General features: G+C 39.6%; 1 protein-coding gene across 3 annotated transcripts in view; it reads right to left on the bottom strand.

The window, feature by feature from the left end:
- nphp4 (nephronophthisis 4) overlaps window positions 1–17,983 on the bottom strand; it is a 138,237-nt gene that overhangs the window by 22,574 nt on the left and 97,680 nt on the right. For all 3 annotated transcript variants that reach the window (XM_067525908.1, XM_067525905.1, XM_067525907.1), the window contains 2 exons: window positions 12,084–12,244; window positions 10,447–10,630 (listed from right to left, as the gene is read on the bottom strand). In XM_067525908.1, coding sequence (XP_067382009.1) covers window positions 10,447–10,630; window positions 12,084–12,244 — 345 coding nt within the window. The remainder of the gene's footprint in view (window positions 1–10,446; window positions 10,631–12,083; window positions 12,245–17,983) is intronic.

The following is a 17,983-nucleotide window of genomic DNA, read 5'->3' as shown; positions in this document are numbered from 1 at the left end:
CCTAAAGTAAAACTAACACATGGACAAATATTTATGAGCCACCAAATAGGTTGCCCCACAAAAAAATAAAAATAAAAAATAAAAACATTGCTGTAATTCCTACATGGTTCATCCACTGTCTTTAAACACAATTGTTATCTATCAGTGACTGTGACAGAGGAGGAAACACAAACTGCAGGAATAAAATAAAAAAACACCTTTTGCCTGCAGGTGTCAAGTGTAAGAACTGCAGAGGTTATTACATCTCTTGCTTTAAGGTATTTCACATCAGCGTGTTGAACTGAAAAGACTAAAGTACCATAGTTGGTAATTACATGTGCGTTATAACACTGCATATCCCCCTTTTTAATACATAAATACATGCATACATACATAAATATATATTTACATGTACACATTTAGCAGACGCTTTACTAGTGAGGTACAAGGCAGCAAAAATGTAAGTCAAGGAGAAAACATCAAAGCAAAGTTCTCTCTCTCTCTCTCACTCTCTCTCTCACACACACACAATATTGGCATATTGACGATTTCTAACTGTTGTTTTGATCCAATTCTATTCAATTCAAGCAGTGACTGGAGATTTGGGTGTCTGCCACTTTGGAAATAAGAAGCCAAACAGAGATCTGAAGCCGAATCTGGGCAGTTTTGCCAAACACAGATAAAATAGACAATTTTAGGCCAAAGTTCTTTTCAGTGCCAAAATAAACACAGTCCAGATTAAACCCTGGCTAAGAAGACTTAAGGCAGGATCAATACATGGAGATAAGCATACAGTGGTTAATTAGTGCCCTGAAATTGCAATGAAAGAGATCTGCACACAGAATGCTGGAAACATGATGAATTTCACACTGACTGAGGGTTAGTGCTGGCAGGTTTAGCTGAGTCCTCGGTGTCAGAGATGCAGTTTGACAATTCAACATCAAGCTTTTAAGTATCACGTGCAAACAGCTACCATTATGCCTGAGAGAGAAGGGTGGCCACATCGTTTGAGTTCCTACTTTTAAAGAATAATTTTGAATACATTTTGGAATTGTCCTTCACACTATTCATAAATGCCATGACAGACGCTTTGAGTCACCGTTTGAAGGGGGCAGTTTACACCTTGGTTTTGCAGCAAAACCAGACAGCCTTTAGATTTCATACTTATTTGTTTTCCAGTTTCTGTTAATCATCATTAACCGCCCCTTTAAAGGTAAGTGAATAAGTAAGCACTCCAGGGTGCACTTGTACTAAGACTGTAAATGATTGTTGATTAGTTGGTCTTCCAACGTTAATTTGTCCTGTGCAGAGCCCCCTACAGTAACTGTGGCGAAAAGCTTGCTTACACTTCTGAGCAGAGCATTACACCCATAACGCCCAATGCGGAGTGTGACAGATGCTCACAGTCACAACCATAACACCAACCTGCAGCTATCTTAGCAAGAGCATTTTCAAATACCACAGGTCAAAAGACTTGTTTTGTGCAATTGAAAGGTTTACTAAGGGCAGCACTTAAAATCTGTTACATACAATTTACAACAGTTGACTGAATAAGTAATTAAAACTAAAGTTTATGGCTCTTTAAATTACACTGCACTTTGACACATTGCTACCATTACTCCCATCAGTTTCTAGCCTTTGGAATATTACAGCAAACCGAACTGAGGTAGATAATTGTGGTATAAGATGTTTTAGCTTTTTCCAAGAGACTGTGGTGTACCTCATTCAGGGTGCTTTCATATGAAATATGGTGAGTGCAGCAATTAAGTAGCTTTATCACCCAGAACTGACACTTCAATGCGCTTGTAGGAGTTTTAGAAGGGGAGCCAGAAGTACCCTCCAAATCTTTTAGAAGCAAACTCCTTCATCAACAAACTGATAATGGGCCGAAGCTAAATGAGTAATGGAGAGCTGGTGTTGCCATGCAAACAGACACAGACAGCGCCGTTCTGCAGATTAATGGGTGAGGTGTCTGCAGTCCCAACGCATTCCCCTCATCATCCATCACCCTTCCCTGGCCACACGACTAAGCTGAATGTGTTTGTTTGACTTGTATTTCCCAAATATTGCTATGAACAAAAAGTGATTTCATTCCCAATCCCTCATTATGAGCCTTTCAGCCTGCTTTCTTTTGTGTCGAAATATGCTTTAATGATGGATAGAATTACACAATAAGCCTGCAAGGAACGTGATAAGATGAAAATCCCGTGCTATGTGTCCACAATAAGACAAATGGATAGATGTTGAACCCAATTATGACCCTCTGATTTAATCATTGTAATTAATCGCTTATCACTGGAACCATCATTAACCTTATTAGATAACACCTACTTTATTGCTAATCCAGGTTGACATGGATGTCTTTGTCTTGGTCATATTATCCGTCCGTAACTGCTGACTCATCCCGGCAGATCGTTAAAACAGAGCTGATGACCCTCATCACTTCAATGTAAGCTAATACTCCAGGTTTGGATTAAAGCGACAAAGCCCAGCACAGTGTTTCCTGCTCTGTGTTGTCTGTGCCGAGAAAAGTAATTGTGAACAAAGAGCCACAGGGCTGAACTCTATCAAATTTATTGACTACCTCTCGCTGTTGCATGACAATGTCCCTACTCGGCACTAACCCACCTGCCCGCCCTCTTTGCTCTGCTGGCAGTTTTTGAGGTTAAAGCAGCAAACCACTGATTTACTCGCCCCCAGAACAAATGGGAGTAAGCATCAAGGGGTTTCAAAGTAGTCGGCAATATTCGATTTCTTCCAGGCCACTGACCTTTCAGAATAAGCAGACTCTATCTCACCTCAGGGCTAAAAGCAAGGTTGATAGAGTCAGGCCCTAATGTGCCAACAGCAAGAGCTTTTAATGAGTGAGGCATACTATGTGTGCACCCCTTAGGGAAGTCACCGAGCTAAACTAATTGTAAGGTAAATTTCACTGATATTTTGTTCCAGCTTTAGGCAGGATTCTCTACACTGTCTGTTGCTGCAACAGTCACTCTCTCCAGGGCTTATCAGGCTCCTGCAGGTGAGGAACACTGTGAGGTCTGGAGAAGGTTCTAATCTGTCTTCTCTACAGTGCTGAAGCAGATGTATGCTTTGTGTATGTGGATGTTTGTGAGAGAGTGTGTGTTACTTCGGGACAAAGTGAAGGTAAGAGAAAATGAATACAGTTACAACTCACAGTCAGCAAAATCATTTCATTTCAATAGGCTTTTTCTTCTGTCACATATGGGCCATTTCACTGCTGGCAGATAATACCATCATGCTTCCAATTGGAAATTAAAAACTCGCTCACTGTCTTAATTTCTGGCAGTGCAGCTAATATTACCTTTTTATGAAGCAAAACTGAAGCCATATGTGTAAAAGGTAGAGTTGGCCCATCAAATGCTTAATATAAACTCATCTGATGCTGGCTCAGACAAAAATGTGGGTTCAGTCATAGAAATCTAAGTAAGACAAGGCAAAATAAGTTATATTTTTGCTAAAACGTAAATAGTGAAAGTTTTTGTTTGATCAATCATAGGGTATTAATCATAGTGTTAAACTTTGACAGAATTATAACCAACCTCTGCTGAAACCCTCAGTTCTACAAAGCTGTGCAGCCTGTGTTCGTTCATGGTTTGCGTTTCTGACCACAATGTCTCCTTTCATCAATCTTGTTTTTAGACATTGCTGGGAATTCGTTTCAGTGACAATAATACTATTAAAGTGGTCATTTTTCCTATGGCCTATTAAAATAACGTTTTCTTTGTGACGTGTGACTTCACGGGGAGAATTAAAAGATACAGAGTTCATACAAATGTTGGCCAAGACCTTTCCAGGACTTTAAAGCAATTTCTGTCACCACAAACATGTGATTGTCATCTGTGATTGTTGTGCTTTGCATTAAATGTATAATAAACAGTGGGAAATGGTGAAAACTCCCATTATTAAATTGTTATTTATATTCTACAAGTTCTCAGGATACAAGTTATATGATCACATAATTTGTTACATTCAAGTTCGCTAAATGAAAATACATTTTTAGTAGCAAACTGTACCTCAACTACAGACATGCCATCAGAAATACAATTACATTTCAAAAGTCAAAATGTTATTCTAGAAATTGTGCAGAATTATAAAGTTGTGGTAAATAACTTTTTTTCATGCTGTTTTAAATCATATCATTAGTGTATGTGCTGTTGGAGCCTTGCATGACCCAGACTCTGCTACACTTGCCATGCTCTGCACAACCCTTCAGGTAATAGCCATAATGAAGTAGCAATAAATGAGAATACTGACAAACTCGTTAATAAAGCAGACATGAATGAATATCAGTATCGCATTGCTGTATTTTCAGAATAATGGCAAGTAAATGTCTACATACTGACGGTATGAATACAATTATAGGCTGGAAAAACTGCATTCTCCAGTCCAACTGCTGGCAGGATAGTGGTAAGTTAAGCACGCAGGCACAAATAACCATCTGCAAATGCGAGCATACTGTAAACAATAGAATGCATCATTGTTTGACATTTAGTACCTGCAGGTTTGAGGCTGTGAGACTGTAAATGTGAAAACCACATGTGAAAACCGCTTATTCCTGCTGTCACCCATAATTCACTGCTTCCTTCATGCATCCTTAAATTTCTAATGATCATACTAGACACTAGACAATCGGCGTTAACAAGCCATTAATCAGTCCCTGGTGTCATTCTTTGGAAAAGCTCTAGGCCTTATATCATAATAACGTCATGCATTATAAGGGTTGTTCAACATTTTCTCTTTTCCGTCTTCCTTAAATATACTGATAATTCTACTTTGACTTAGTAGCAGATTACAATATAAGTATAGATTTTGATGGATGCTACAAAACGTTAGCCCCAGGTTCCAAATGCAGAGCTCCTGCACAGTTTTTAGTGGTGTTAAGGTTAAACATTTTTCTTTTTAAACATGCATCTGCCTTTCTGCCTGCCTTCTTCATTTTCCTCTGACAAATATTATGGATTTAGCAGATGAAATCAATAAAAGATTGGAGCTTTCCAGTCGATCAGCACAAGAAGGAGATTGTCATGGTTTATACACTCCTATCATCTGAGTGGAATTGCTGTTTTGCTTCCTTAAAACCTCTTACTGCAGCAAAACCAAACACGTTAATGTCCCTGCCACGATTTCACAATTCTCTATTATTGTGATTAAGCCCCTTCCTTTTGTCCTTTTATGATGCTATTAATAAAAGCTGTTTCATGGGATGATTGAATAGGCTTGACAGCGTATATCATTACCATTTAATTAATTACTTGTCAATCCCACCTTGTGATAATTAAAAAGGATATCATTTGGTGTTTCACTCTTTTCATTTGGAAATGACAGTCTGCCACTCACTTTTCCCAACGAAGCCTAATTCTGATGGATTCCCAAAAGGGTGAAGTAAAGACATGATTAATAGCATGCCTGACTGAAATGCATAAAATTAGAAAAGGGAGAGAATATGAAGTCAGGGCTGCATTGCTTGTGACTTATAATGGCACAGAAAGGAGCAGAGATACACATTGTTGCATAAACTTAAACATTATATTGTACAAGAGTCTAAGGCAAGACAGTCAACAGTCAGGTTTTTTGACAGCAACTGAGGTCTAAAGATTTTTTTACTTTTTGATGACTTTTTAGGGAGACTCGACAACAAGTTATTGAAATTAGGACGTTTTAGAGCATTTTATTGTGAAACAACAGGTACGTGGTGAGTATGACCCATCAATATGTGAATTAAAGTTTTGAAAATATTATTTATTGGGGACGACATTTTATCACTCATGTTATTTCTAATTGCCTTTCATCTAAGTGATGTGCATATAACTACTTTTTTCAGAAAAAATCTTTTTGAGGTGGTCTTATTTCTTCCTTCAAGCCCGGATCCTCTACTAGAGGCCCTTGCAGCTTGAGGGTCCTGCGCAGTATATTAGCTGTTCTTAGGACAGCACACTTCTGGACACAGTTCTCAGATGTTGTTCCTAGAATCTGCTGGAGCCACTCTCCCAGTTTGGGGTTACAGCCTCGAGTGTTATTATTATGGTGGATACCATTGTGCACTCACCTTTGACATCTTTTCTAACTCCTCTTTCAGCCCTTGATCTTCAGCTTGTCATGTTCCTTCTTCCTTCTGTTGCTATCGCTTGAGATTGCTACATCTACCAGCCTTGTTCTTCTGTTTGTCCACAACTATGTCAGGTTGGGTGGCCCTTACCAGTTTTTCAGTGTGTATCTGGAAGTCCCACAGGATCTTAGCTCTGTCATTCTCCACCACCTTTGCAGGTGTGTCCCATTTTGCCTTTGGGACTTCCAACTTGTACTCGGCACAGATGTGCCGAGTACAAGTCCTTCAACGAGGATTCCTGAAATCCCTGTTTCTGCTGCCTGAGGTATCTACTAAGCGCGTCATCACATGGGGTCATATTCCTGATGTACTCATGGATCTTGGTTGTTTCATCCTGGATACTGGCTCTCATGTTCACTAATCCCCGGCCTCCTTGGTAGTACTTGGTAGTAGCTGTTTTCCTTGTGGCCTCTCATGGTTACCATTTGCCTGTGGGATCCCAAAGGTACTTGTGCTATCCTCAACATCTGCCATCTTGCCTTCTGGTAGTACAATCCCCTCAGTTATGACTACATTTTCTCTCCTTGGTATCGTCTGACCATACTTATCCAGTCCAAATGACATGCACTGGCTATATATCCTGGTGGTATGGATCACTGAGTCAATGTCTCGTTCAGTCCTAGCATACAGCTTGACGTCATCCATGTACAGGAAGGGGCTGATGGTCACTACTCTTGGTGATGATTTACCTGAGGGGGTAGTTCAGGCCTATGCAGAGCAGCAGTGGGACAGAGCATCTCCTTGGTATGTGCCACACTTGATGTTGACTTGTGCAATTGGTTTAAAGTTGTCCTGTAGGGTTGTTTCCCACTTCCCCATTGAGTTCTCAATGAAGGTTCTTAAGTGTCTTGTTGAACTTGTACAGTTCCAAACATTCCAGGATCCACATGTGAGGCATTGAGTCATAGGCTTTCTTGTAGTCAATCCAGGCAGTGCACAGGTTGGTATGTCTGGTCATGCAGTCCCGAGGGACTGCTCTAACTACCAGTAGCTGGTGCTTTGCTCCTCTGATGTTACTACTTATTCCTTTCTGGGCTCTGCTCATGTATTGATCCATGTACCTACTCATCTTAGCCCCTATGATGCCTGACAGGAGCTTCCATGTGGTGCAGAGGCAGGTTATTGGGCAGTAGTTGAATGGGGCTGCTCCCATCTCGGGTTCCTTCAGAATCAGCTCTCCAAAATTCCCTAATTCGAATCACTTGTTGTCAAGTGTCTTCGGTGGTAGTAATCAAAAGTAATCAATATTCAAAAAAGCTATAGACCTCAGTTGCTGTCAAAAAACCTAACTTTTTACTGTCTTACTTTAGACTGTTTTAATTGGTTTTGGACAACAGCAGAGTATAAACTAATCTAGGATTCATAGTGACCTTTACAGGAGTAGAGGCATTGCATTGTTGGTTTTAGTATATGTATTTTAAAAATGTAATTAATTTAGAAAATTATGAAAGATATCTTTTTAAATAAAAAACATACATGTATGATAACAAATTAGCACCCAAATCTCAAAATCCTCCAAAATGGAATGCTCAGTGGAAAAAGACTGTTTTTAAACCCGTTCTTATTATTGCTGTCTTTTACATTCTGTGTTAACTATCGACCTGTGAAATCCTTTACCTCTCAAGCAGAAATACAGGAGTTGTAATTTTTTCAATCCAAAAACAAAGCATGTCTTTCAGCCTGTCCAGTGGGCTTTTCCTTTTTTGCATTTTTGATTCCATCCAGTAAGGATTTAGAGGTATAATTTTTCCAATCCATACAGAAGCCACTTAATCCTTCTATTGAACTTGAAAATCATGAAAATCTGAGTTACAGGGTTCTCACATATCAATGATATACTCTACCTGTCCGCCTCTCGCTTCTGCCATCCTGCCTCATCGCACAACCTGTTCGCGCTCTACCAAACCTGCCTGTCTATATGTCTGTGTGCTTGCCTGAGTACATGTCTTTCTGGCATGTGTGAGTGATTCGAGATGCACATGTGCTTCTGTGTGCAAGTGTGTGTGTCTTTCCTATCAAATCTCTGTCAAAGTCTTAATACAGCAAATACACCATCTGTCGCATTGTCGCACTCTGCACCCCACACCCCCACAGTAAGCATTAATGATAGCGCCTCACATCCTCTACCACTAACGAGATAAGAGTGCTGACTCATTATGGCTTCATGACAGACAGAGAAAGTAAAAGAAAACCAGTGGATACAGGGTTGCTGAGAACAGTAAACACACAGTCAGATAGAGCGTGGGAGAAAGAGTATGTGATGGAAGGGTAAGAGGTAAACGGATGAACGGGGGAAATAGGAAGACAGTGATCAAGAGTGAAGAGAGAAGTGTAAATGTGAGAGAGGCAGCGACAGATGGAAGGAGAAACAAAGAAAAGTGCTTGAGAGTCCTCCCTCTCCAAATTGATTTGGACTGTCGGCCAGTGCGCCTGATGGATATCTGTGCCTTGATTGGAATTTACATGCCAGACACAACTCTCCCCCCTCTATCCCCAGCACACCCAATAACCCACTGTGCTCTCAACCTGCTTTGAGTGATAAGCGGAATGAGAAAGTGCTGGCATATTTAGCTCCAACAATGGCTCTCAACATAGTTTCTGTGGCCCAGAGAATGAGGCATTGTTTATGAGAGGGAATATCGTTTTAAGAGCTGATTAATGGCAAAGAAGCTATCGTCAGTTGCCATCATACCGTAGGGGGGCAGACTAAGCCCAAAATGGATATGTGCATGGGATGAGGAAGAAGTGTTCAGGTACTAGTCGAAGTGGAACTATCACATCAAGATATTTTGCTTTGGCACAGTGTTTTGCCTGCACAGCTCCAGAAAATGGAAAGTTTCATCAGCAGCAGGAGCCAAGGGGATTCACTGTTGTCTCCCAACTCTACATATCAATAGAAATAAAGAGACAACATTACTTCATAATCTGAGACTCCAATTGTATGATGACCTAAATAGAAAACATCTTTGTAGATATTTCTGGGGTAGAAGGAAGTATGGGTGATACTGAAATTGGATATGGTTTTGAATGATAAACAAATGCAACTTGCAGTTACCTTCGTGTTTTGGAAACATAACTATCCAACTGTTCATAACAGTTATCATCCCATGTAGTACCTCTCAACCCTCTTCTGTGTCAGTGGGGGCACACAAGGGAGGCAACTCTTTTCTTGGTGAAATTAAATCTTATCAAATACATAATACTCCAAATGCTCCATGTAAGTGTGTTACCCATATGCTCATTTATCGCTTTTGTCGGTAGTACAAGATACACAATATCAAATACATGCATTAACAATCAGGACACTAAAAACAATACAGACTATTTTTGCACAACAGTCCAAATTTATTCTTGGCCTTGAGATCAGTATGTGTGACAAAGTAATATCACACCTGAGAAAGTTCCATTTACCGACAAAGACCGTGAGATGTGTTTGGAAGCTCTGATAAAACTAGTAAGACAATGTCATTTTGTCACACCTACTGCAGTATGGTTGCCTAGAAAAATTATTATGAGGAGTCAAGTGAAGTCAGTGTTTTATATATATATATATGCACAGCAGTAAAAGGCATTTTCCTTTAAGTAAATTAGATTATTCATTAGAATAAATTTTCTGGATTGATGTAATACACACACAAAAGCCACACACTGCGCCTACATTACCACACTGTTGTGACATGTTCAGAATGGCGCCTGGCATTGTTATGCTCAAATAACCTGCTCAAAAGACCTTGATGCCTTGGTGGCATCATACATCTCTTTAAAATGCAAATTTACAGCTCAGTCTCGATGGTACCTTATAACATATAGAAGTACCCATGACGTGGGCACTGTTACACCCCCAAGCCATCACAGATGCTGGCTTTGGCTGTTTTGAACGTAGAGAACCCATTATGCATTTTTCCAAAAACAACCTGAGACATGAACTCTTTTGACCACAGAACATGTTTTACTGTGTTTTTGACCCGAACTTGGGCCCAGAGATCTCGGCGGCATTTCTGTACGGAGCTAATGTATGGCCTCCTCCTTGTGTAATACAGTTTTAGGTTGTGTTTCTTGTTGCATGAGCACATTTCAAAGTCCATCTTTGCCTGCAAAGACTGTGCCTTTAGTGGACGGCCCTTTTGAAATAATCATGATACGTTCACCTGTAACTTCTTAACCTGCTAGTTTTGCATTCATCCAAACATAGGTTGAATACAACACATTTACATACACAACATATTTAAATGTGTTTCAGGCATCATTAAATTATCATATAAAATAGGGTCAAGCAAACGTTAAAATGTTTTGCATTTGGTGGGTAAAACAAACAAAAACTAAATTCCTGTGCTCACCAATGTTGCCTGTACGTATGTGCAGCCGGCCCCTGACAATGGTGTGGACTGTCAGGGGGTTGGAGGATGAGCTTTGGCCCAAATCCGCACTTGCCAGCAGGACATCTTCTCCCACATAATCCGTGGTCAGCACCTCCACTTCATGAAGGGCCTGCACTGCTGATTTACCCTGACGCAACATATACTGGGGATGCAAAACAGGACAAGAGAAAAAGAACATGAGGCGCATTCAATTCAGTAATTAGTAGAGTAAAAAGATTCAAATATAATTCTAGTAATATTATTACAGTTAGGCCCTTAAAAAACAAATCGTTATGTTCGTTTTCTTTTTATCACTGCAAAAACGCATTTGAAATCTGACATTTAATATTTGTAGTTACTATTAGTGGCACCATAAGAAATAAGCTTACTCGGAAGACATAAAGTTTCGGGACAAAGGGGGAAAGAACAGTATGTAACGTATAAACTGTGTGCAGGTGGTGCCAAGTTTATCTACACTGAGAAAAACATGACCTTGTACCTCTTGAAACAGCTTTTAAGATGGCAGAAAAGAGACACACCCTAACAAAGACGAGCCGTCTGTGGCGTTACGTAAAACTGGATCTTAACCACTGAGAGCAGGCCACAACGAGCAACAAAAAGCAAACGAAGCTTGTGGCTGCATGGATGAACTGTTGTCCATTTCTACTAGTGACTCACCATCCTTCAGGCGCCAAACTCTAATATAACAGATAATGTAACAAATGACTTTTTACAGGGTGCAATTAGTAAAGAAGTAATATTAAGTTTAAAGAGAGTAACGATTAAAAAGTTATATATTAATTGTTTCGATTTACGAGCCCAACACGACTATGGCTTGGTAAGTGCATGAGGTCGAATTCAAAACAGCTCTGCCCTGTTGTAAAAGAGTCTTTAATTTTTTTTTTCTAATTAAATACTACAAACTTCATAAAGTTGCAAAGCAAATCAATTCCACATCAAGGCTGGCAAGAGAGCCTGTGTCCAATTAATAAAAAGCATAACTGAAAAGGCCCAATTTAGAAAAGACTTTAATCTATGATTTGCTTTTCTTTAAAAATTAAAATAGGAGGAAGGGTTGCTTTGGTCAAATAATTGAAAGCAAACACACAGGGTGCAACAATTAGAAATACTGGCGTTGTCTGAGTCACACTCTAGAACAAAGATTTTGTTCTCCTCCTCCTCCTTTTCCCGTTAACAAGAACACTTTTTAAAAGCCACCATTTATGCATTTTTCAAAATAAGATAATTTGTGCTTGTTCTGCTCCCAGCAGACACAGACAGAAACCATTCATAACAATTACTGAGCTGTCTGGTTTTTTATATAGTTTTCAGAACCCCTGGTTAATACAGTAAATTGTTTTTGTATTTGTCATTTTATTATCACTATCAGTTTTCTCTGCAACAGCAAGTTCACTCTAATGTGTATGCGAAGGAGTGTCCTGACTTGAAAATGCATTTGTACAAAGATTAAGATTTTCTTTCTTTTGGGGGGGGGGGGATAACTCTGAAAATTACAAGTCAGTTGGAGTGAGATGTGTTACATTTACTATATATATTAATTTCTTATCACTTTAATTTCCATACATTTGAAATATATGTCAACCCCAGTCTTGTACCTTAAGCTCAATGGCAGTAGAACCTATGAGGAGCAATGAGTTACTGTCCCAAATGTCGATGTGCATGGTGTGTAGAGCCAGATACCGAAGGAACCAGCGCTTCTCTCCTGGCCTCAGGAAGTTGTCATCTACTCTGAACTGCACATGTAGACCTGGAGATCCTGGAAAAGGAGAGAGATTATATGATATTTAAAAAATGAGGAATGAATTCTATAAGACCCAATTTGGAATACAGAGCCAAAACAACAAAAAATGTCACTGTCTAATTATTAACCAATGGATAACTAAGAGTTTTGGACTGTACCGTGTAACGACATTAAAGTCTAAGACCTATTAAACTAAATTAAGGTACTGTGCTCTGTTAAATTTTTGTAAATGAACACAGTTAGTTTTAACTTCATAGCTGCATTACTTTCTAGATTAAACTTTAATTTAACTTTTACTTTATTTATCTTTTATCTGTCTTTCATAATTGTTCCCACCAATATGAAGGTGGAACACGACGGGCTGATACCAATTCATCCTCTTCACCCTACCAATAGCCCGGACCCTCCATTTTCATCATCCATGTGTATGGGGTGTCCGGATTGTCTTTCGTATCAAGGAGAAGGGACTGACAGCACAGAGAAGAAAGAAGAAAGCATAGACAATGTGTAGGGGTTTTAACAATGAAGAAGAATAAACTTCAGTGATGCAATGGAGTGGTAACACTCAAAAACACAACAGAATAACCTTGAAAACCAAATGAGTATTTATGTCTTCAGTGAAAACAACAACACAAATAGATCCAAAAGAATAAGTCATCAAGATCAGATTATTTAGCCTTTCCTTTAATCTAACACTCAGTCATAATATCTGTAACGGCTGGTCAACCTCAGAGTACAGTCTTGAATACTTGCCCCAGTGGATGCATCTGAAACGTACACAGCTGCCATCTACTAGGTCGTTAACGACAAGCATCACAACATCTTCTGATTGTGCTGCATGGGTGTAAAATAGCCATGAGGCCATTTTACAACACCCTGGGGTTCCCACAAGTCTATATGATAATGGCTCCACCCACACTGCAAAAGCTTTAACAGTGTTTTCTTGATCAGTCACGACTTCAATGAAAAGATCCAGGATCAACACTTTATAAACTTATTAACAGTGTGAACTTCTCAGTCCCTCAGACTAAAATGTTCTTTTTTGTTAAAGTAAATTCTATACACACAGATGGCATTGGATGGCTGAGCATCTCATGAGATACTCACATAGTAAAGATAGCCATTTGTTATTGCTCACTACTACACAGCCCTGTGCAGAAACACACAACAGTCAAACCCATTTAAAACAAAGCTTAGATTCAATTTGAGAATGTAAAACAAGTTCCCCTTTGATTCTCTGATGACAGTTCTACGATGTTCTGACATGATATTGATGTATCTTCCAAGCAGTTCAAATAAAACTGTTGCCATCAGTGAGCCACCTCAGCTTATAAGTGGCTACAATGGACAGTCAGCTGCAGTCAACCTGTCAACAGTCCCACATGTGTATTTTAAAAGTTGTGAGCATGTGTTTTGGGCCTACTTGAGGCCCAGAATTCTCCCCCCATGGCCTCTCTACAGCTGTATATCAAGATCCCAATAGTGTTTTTATTCCCATACAGTAAGTTAGATGACCAGAGAAGCAGCCATCTGGAAAAGAGGGGAGTAATAGGGACCTTTGGTGACAGCCCTGCTGTGTTAAAGACTTGGACTCTCCACACATAAACTGAATAGAAACCTCCTTCCTTTTTCCCAAACACACACACACACACACACACACAGACATACATTTCTTGCAGTTTTCCCACACTAATGCTTGCAGCATGTTTGAAGGCCACTTTTTTTTTTTTTTTACCGGTGAGTGTGATTCTAAGGGTTCAAGTACAAAGGTTTTTGATTCCTATAATTACTATACCTACAGTTAGGGTTGGGGCTCAGCAGGCTTTTACAAAGTCTGACTCCTTTACTGAATAGACCTTCAGAAACTCAAGTCCTTTTCAGTCAATTTTTAGAACAAGTTTCCCACTTGGGTCCATTTTCTAGCCAGTGTCCATGTCATAAAATAGAATTCTAGATGTTAAAGTTTTAATTTATTTCTAAACACTTCAAGGGATTCTCATGGGCATTAATAAATGGAACCAGCTCAGCCGTGACTGATCTTTCTCAATCTGTCCACTGACGCCTGGTTACATAATTTTTCTGGGAACATGACTTTACTCAATTTAACTGTTCATATATTGTGGTAACATTCTGTTTTCTTCTTATCAAGACAGAAACACCTCTGAAAGAGCACCCAGAGCACCAGGAAATACTAAAACTAAAATGTTTCTTAGGTGCAGTAAAGATTTTGGGCTACTGAGTAAAATTTACTCAGTGTCACGGTTTTTCTGATCATATATTGGAAATCAAACATAAACTTAACTAAAGCTGACTCAGGGAGCCTCCATTTTATCTACAGTACACAACAGTGACAATGCTGGATCTTCACTGAAAGGGCATTCAAGATCAGTCTGATACTTTTCAAGATGGGAGGAGAGACAATGACCAAAGCTATCTTGATATTTGTGTGCTGCTTCAGAAATTGTTTTTATCATCACACCGACTCCTTCACCTCCCCCATCTCTCTCCTCTCTACTCAACCACCCGCCAACTCTCTCCACTTGGACCATTAATTCCCCCAGCATGCTCTGGGCTTGTGTGCAGTGGATGGGTGGCAATGAGAGCACAGAGAGACAGCGGGAGACAGAGAGAGAATGTGCTGTGTGTTTGTGCTCACAAGCGGTGAAGAGCTGACAGATCTGGCTCAAGGGTTGTACAGGGGTGTGTGTGTGTGTGTGTGTGTGTGTGTGTGTGTGTGTGTGTGTGTGTGTGTGTGCAGCCAGGGCTACAGATGTGGAGCGGCACCCAGCTTAGGCTCCCTACAACCTGGATGGCCTGCCTGGTGTGTACACAGCATGCAAGGCCGGCTGAATATCCTGCTGGGGATCAACAACACTCAACAACACTACAAAGGCTGCAAGCAAAGAAACAGTGAGGATGTATACTGAAAGATGTAGAGACTGATGCAAGGGTTTCTCAATGCAGTATCAGAAAAAGGTCAACGTTTTCCTTATATAATGGTTTTCCACAGGAACAGCTACAGTACTAATCTATAAATGTTTCAATGAATACATTTCTATTTGCTTCTAAATAGTGTACACATTCAATTTTATTCTGTTTTTAGGTACATGACTGACATAGTTTTTAATCCATCTGAAAAAGAAAAAACAAAAAAAATTGTCTCACATTAAAAGAATTTTCTCTGAAAATAAAAAAAAAAACTCAAATTTAAAAAGCCCCATGACAAAAATGCCTCAAATTGAAGAAAAGCTCTGATTTTTTTTTTACATACGTTAAAAACATTAAATACTTTTTTAAAAACTGACAGGGCAAGGAGAGCATTAATCAGAGAAGCAGCCAAGAGGCCCATGGTAACTCTGGAGGAGCTGCAGAGATCCACAGCTCAGGTGGGAGAATTTGTCCACAGGACAACTATTAGTCGCGCGCTAGACACACAAAATGCAAACCGCGATGTGTGGTGGAAACCTATCACTGCACATCACCCTGAACACACCATTCCCCATCGTGAAACCGAGTGGTGGCAGCATCATTTTGTGGGGATGCTTTTCTTCAGCAGGGACAGGGACGCTGGTCAGAGTTGATAGGAAGATGGATTTGGCAAGACCATTCCATTTACCACTGCTTCGTAAACAGATTTCCTGCCTGTAAAAAGGACCCTGCACCAGAAATTATTCAGAAGACAGATCAGATCTGGGGAGTTCCTCTTTTGCAGCCACAATTTGACATGCACTCTGATCTTAGTGACTTGGAATTGAATTGAAACACATTTTCTACTAGACCTGAAGACCTATGAGAGCATAAGGAGTGCTTTTTGGAACTTCCACCCAGCAGGACACTGAATCACAATAACTGCTTTAAAGCTCAGATTCAAATTCCATATCCTCTCAACGCATTTCTAGATCTCTCACCCTTGTGCACACAGGTTACTGCCAAACACTCATGCACAATGACCTGAGAGTAGTCAGGGTAAGTTTTACAATACTTATGGAGCAGCTGAGGCTCCGGAGGTAGAATGGGTCAGTCACTAATTCCAGGGTTGGCATGTTGATCACTGGCTTGTGTCAAAGTGTCCTTGGGCCAGACAATCAACCATGAGATGCTTCCAGTGAGCCCTCTCTCTGTGTGTGTAGGTGTGTGTGTGTGTGTGTGCGTGTGTGTGTGTGTGTGTGTGTGTGTGTGTGCGTGTAAAAGTAAATCCAACAAAGTAACATCTATATATGGCTGGAGTTGTCATGTTCTGCTTAGGAAATCTATAAATAAAGTGTTATTACAACCTGACTCTAAGTAAAACACCATATAGCACAATATGACTGACATTCACTAGCTTGGCTGTGCAATCTTATTTTCAGATTGAGACCTACTGTAAAAACAAGACTGTATATGGAGTGAAGAACATCAAAAAGGTAAGTACTAACTGAGGAAAAAAACAAACGAAACATGCTCGCTTACAGTATAATAGACACTGATACCAACAGCTCATCTTAGCAATGAAGCATGGAGGGAGTAGCAGATAGAACTGCCTGGGGTTGTGAAAACGAACAACCACTGGAAAAAGAAAATCATAAACAAAATAAGAATAGCATTTTGCTTGCTTGTAGGTCACAGAACTTTAACATGACCCTGAGCAAACCAACAAAAAGGCAAAAAATTTTAACAGAAGATTGGCCCTAGAGAAATTAACTCTCTACATAGTCAAGCTCTACATACAACGTCTAAATTATCAATGAACTACGCCTACTCTTGTAGGTGTTTACTGCTGTGAATGTTGAAATTGTACAGTAGCAACAATTATTGACTACAGCCATAAAGGGAGATTCCAGCAGTTATACAGTTTTACACAGTCTTAAATGATTTTGAGAGAAAGAAAAGTCAACTGAAAACACAAACCTGACCTATAGCTCTGTGCTAACTACAATACAGTTGCTCTTCACCCAATAAAAGACATGGCACAACACCTTTAAACACTCAGTTACATGTCCCCATCCACCTGACAAATGTAATTCCAGCATTTACTCTGTCTTTAGCTCATGTTTGGTCTCCACTGAGTCCTCATTTTCTGTTTATTTTAGATTTCTCTCTTTGCAGTTTGTTTGTAATGTTCACAAATCGTCCTCATTTACACTTGTAGTGACATTACATAAAGTCAATTTAATGTCACCACAGCACGTCGTTAGAATTACATTAGTTTGTAGTTTCTTGGAAAACACAAGCTACACTACAATTTGTACATAAACCGTATTTTATTGGGGGAGGGGGGGGGGGGGGGGGGGGGATTGTGGTTCGGTACATTAAGTTGCAGAAAACAAAAGAGCAAGGTTTTTAAAACCCAGCAAACAATTACCTGGCTAAATACTAAGATAAGATGCAAACTGCATTAAATGTTACAGTTGAATGAAAACGTTTGCACCACCTTGTGTTGAAATGTCAAAAAGAGGGAAAGAGAATGTTTTTTCAATTGACATTCAGTACAAAATTTTAAAACTAAAGAGAACATCGATCTTTCAATGAAACAATGGTAGGAAGCACAAGCTCAGGAATGGTTTAAAAGGAATAAGATGAATGTTTTACAATGAACTTTCAAGACTCCAGATTTAAATATCATTAAAAACCTTTGGTTAGAATTGAAAAAGACTTTTGATATTTGATTTAACTTTCAGCATTTTAATACTACTACTTCTTTTTGTCTTCCTTTCCTTGACCCGTGTTGTTAGTTCCGATGATGAATGAACATACTAACTAAATGTGCATTACATA

Source organism: Channa argus, chromosome 13 (assembly GCF_033026475.1).
Source record: "Channa argus isolate prfri chromosome 13, Channa argus male v1.0, whole genome shotgun sequence".
In the NCBI taxonomy this organism is placed as follows: domain Eukaryota; kingdom Metazoa; phylum Chordata; class Actinopteri; order Anabantiformes; family Channidae; genus Channa; species Channa argus.
This window is presented reverse-complemented; position numbering and strand designations above follow the sequence as displayed.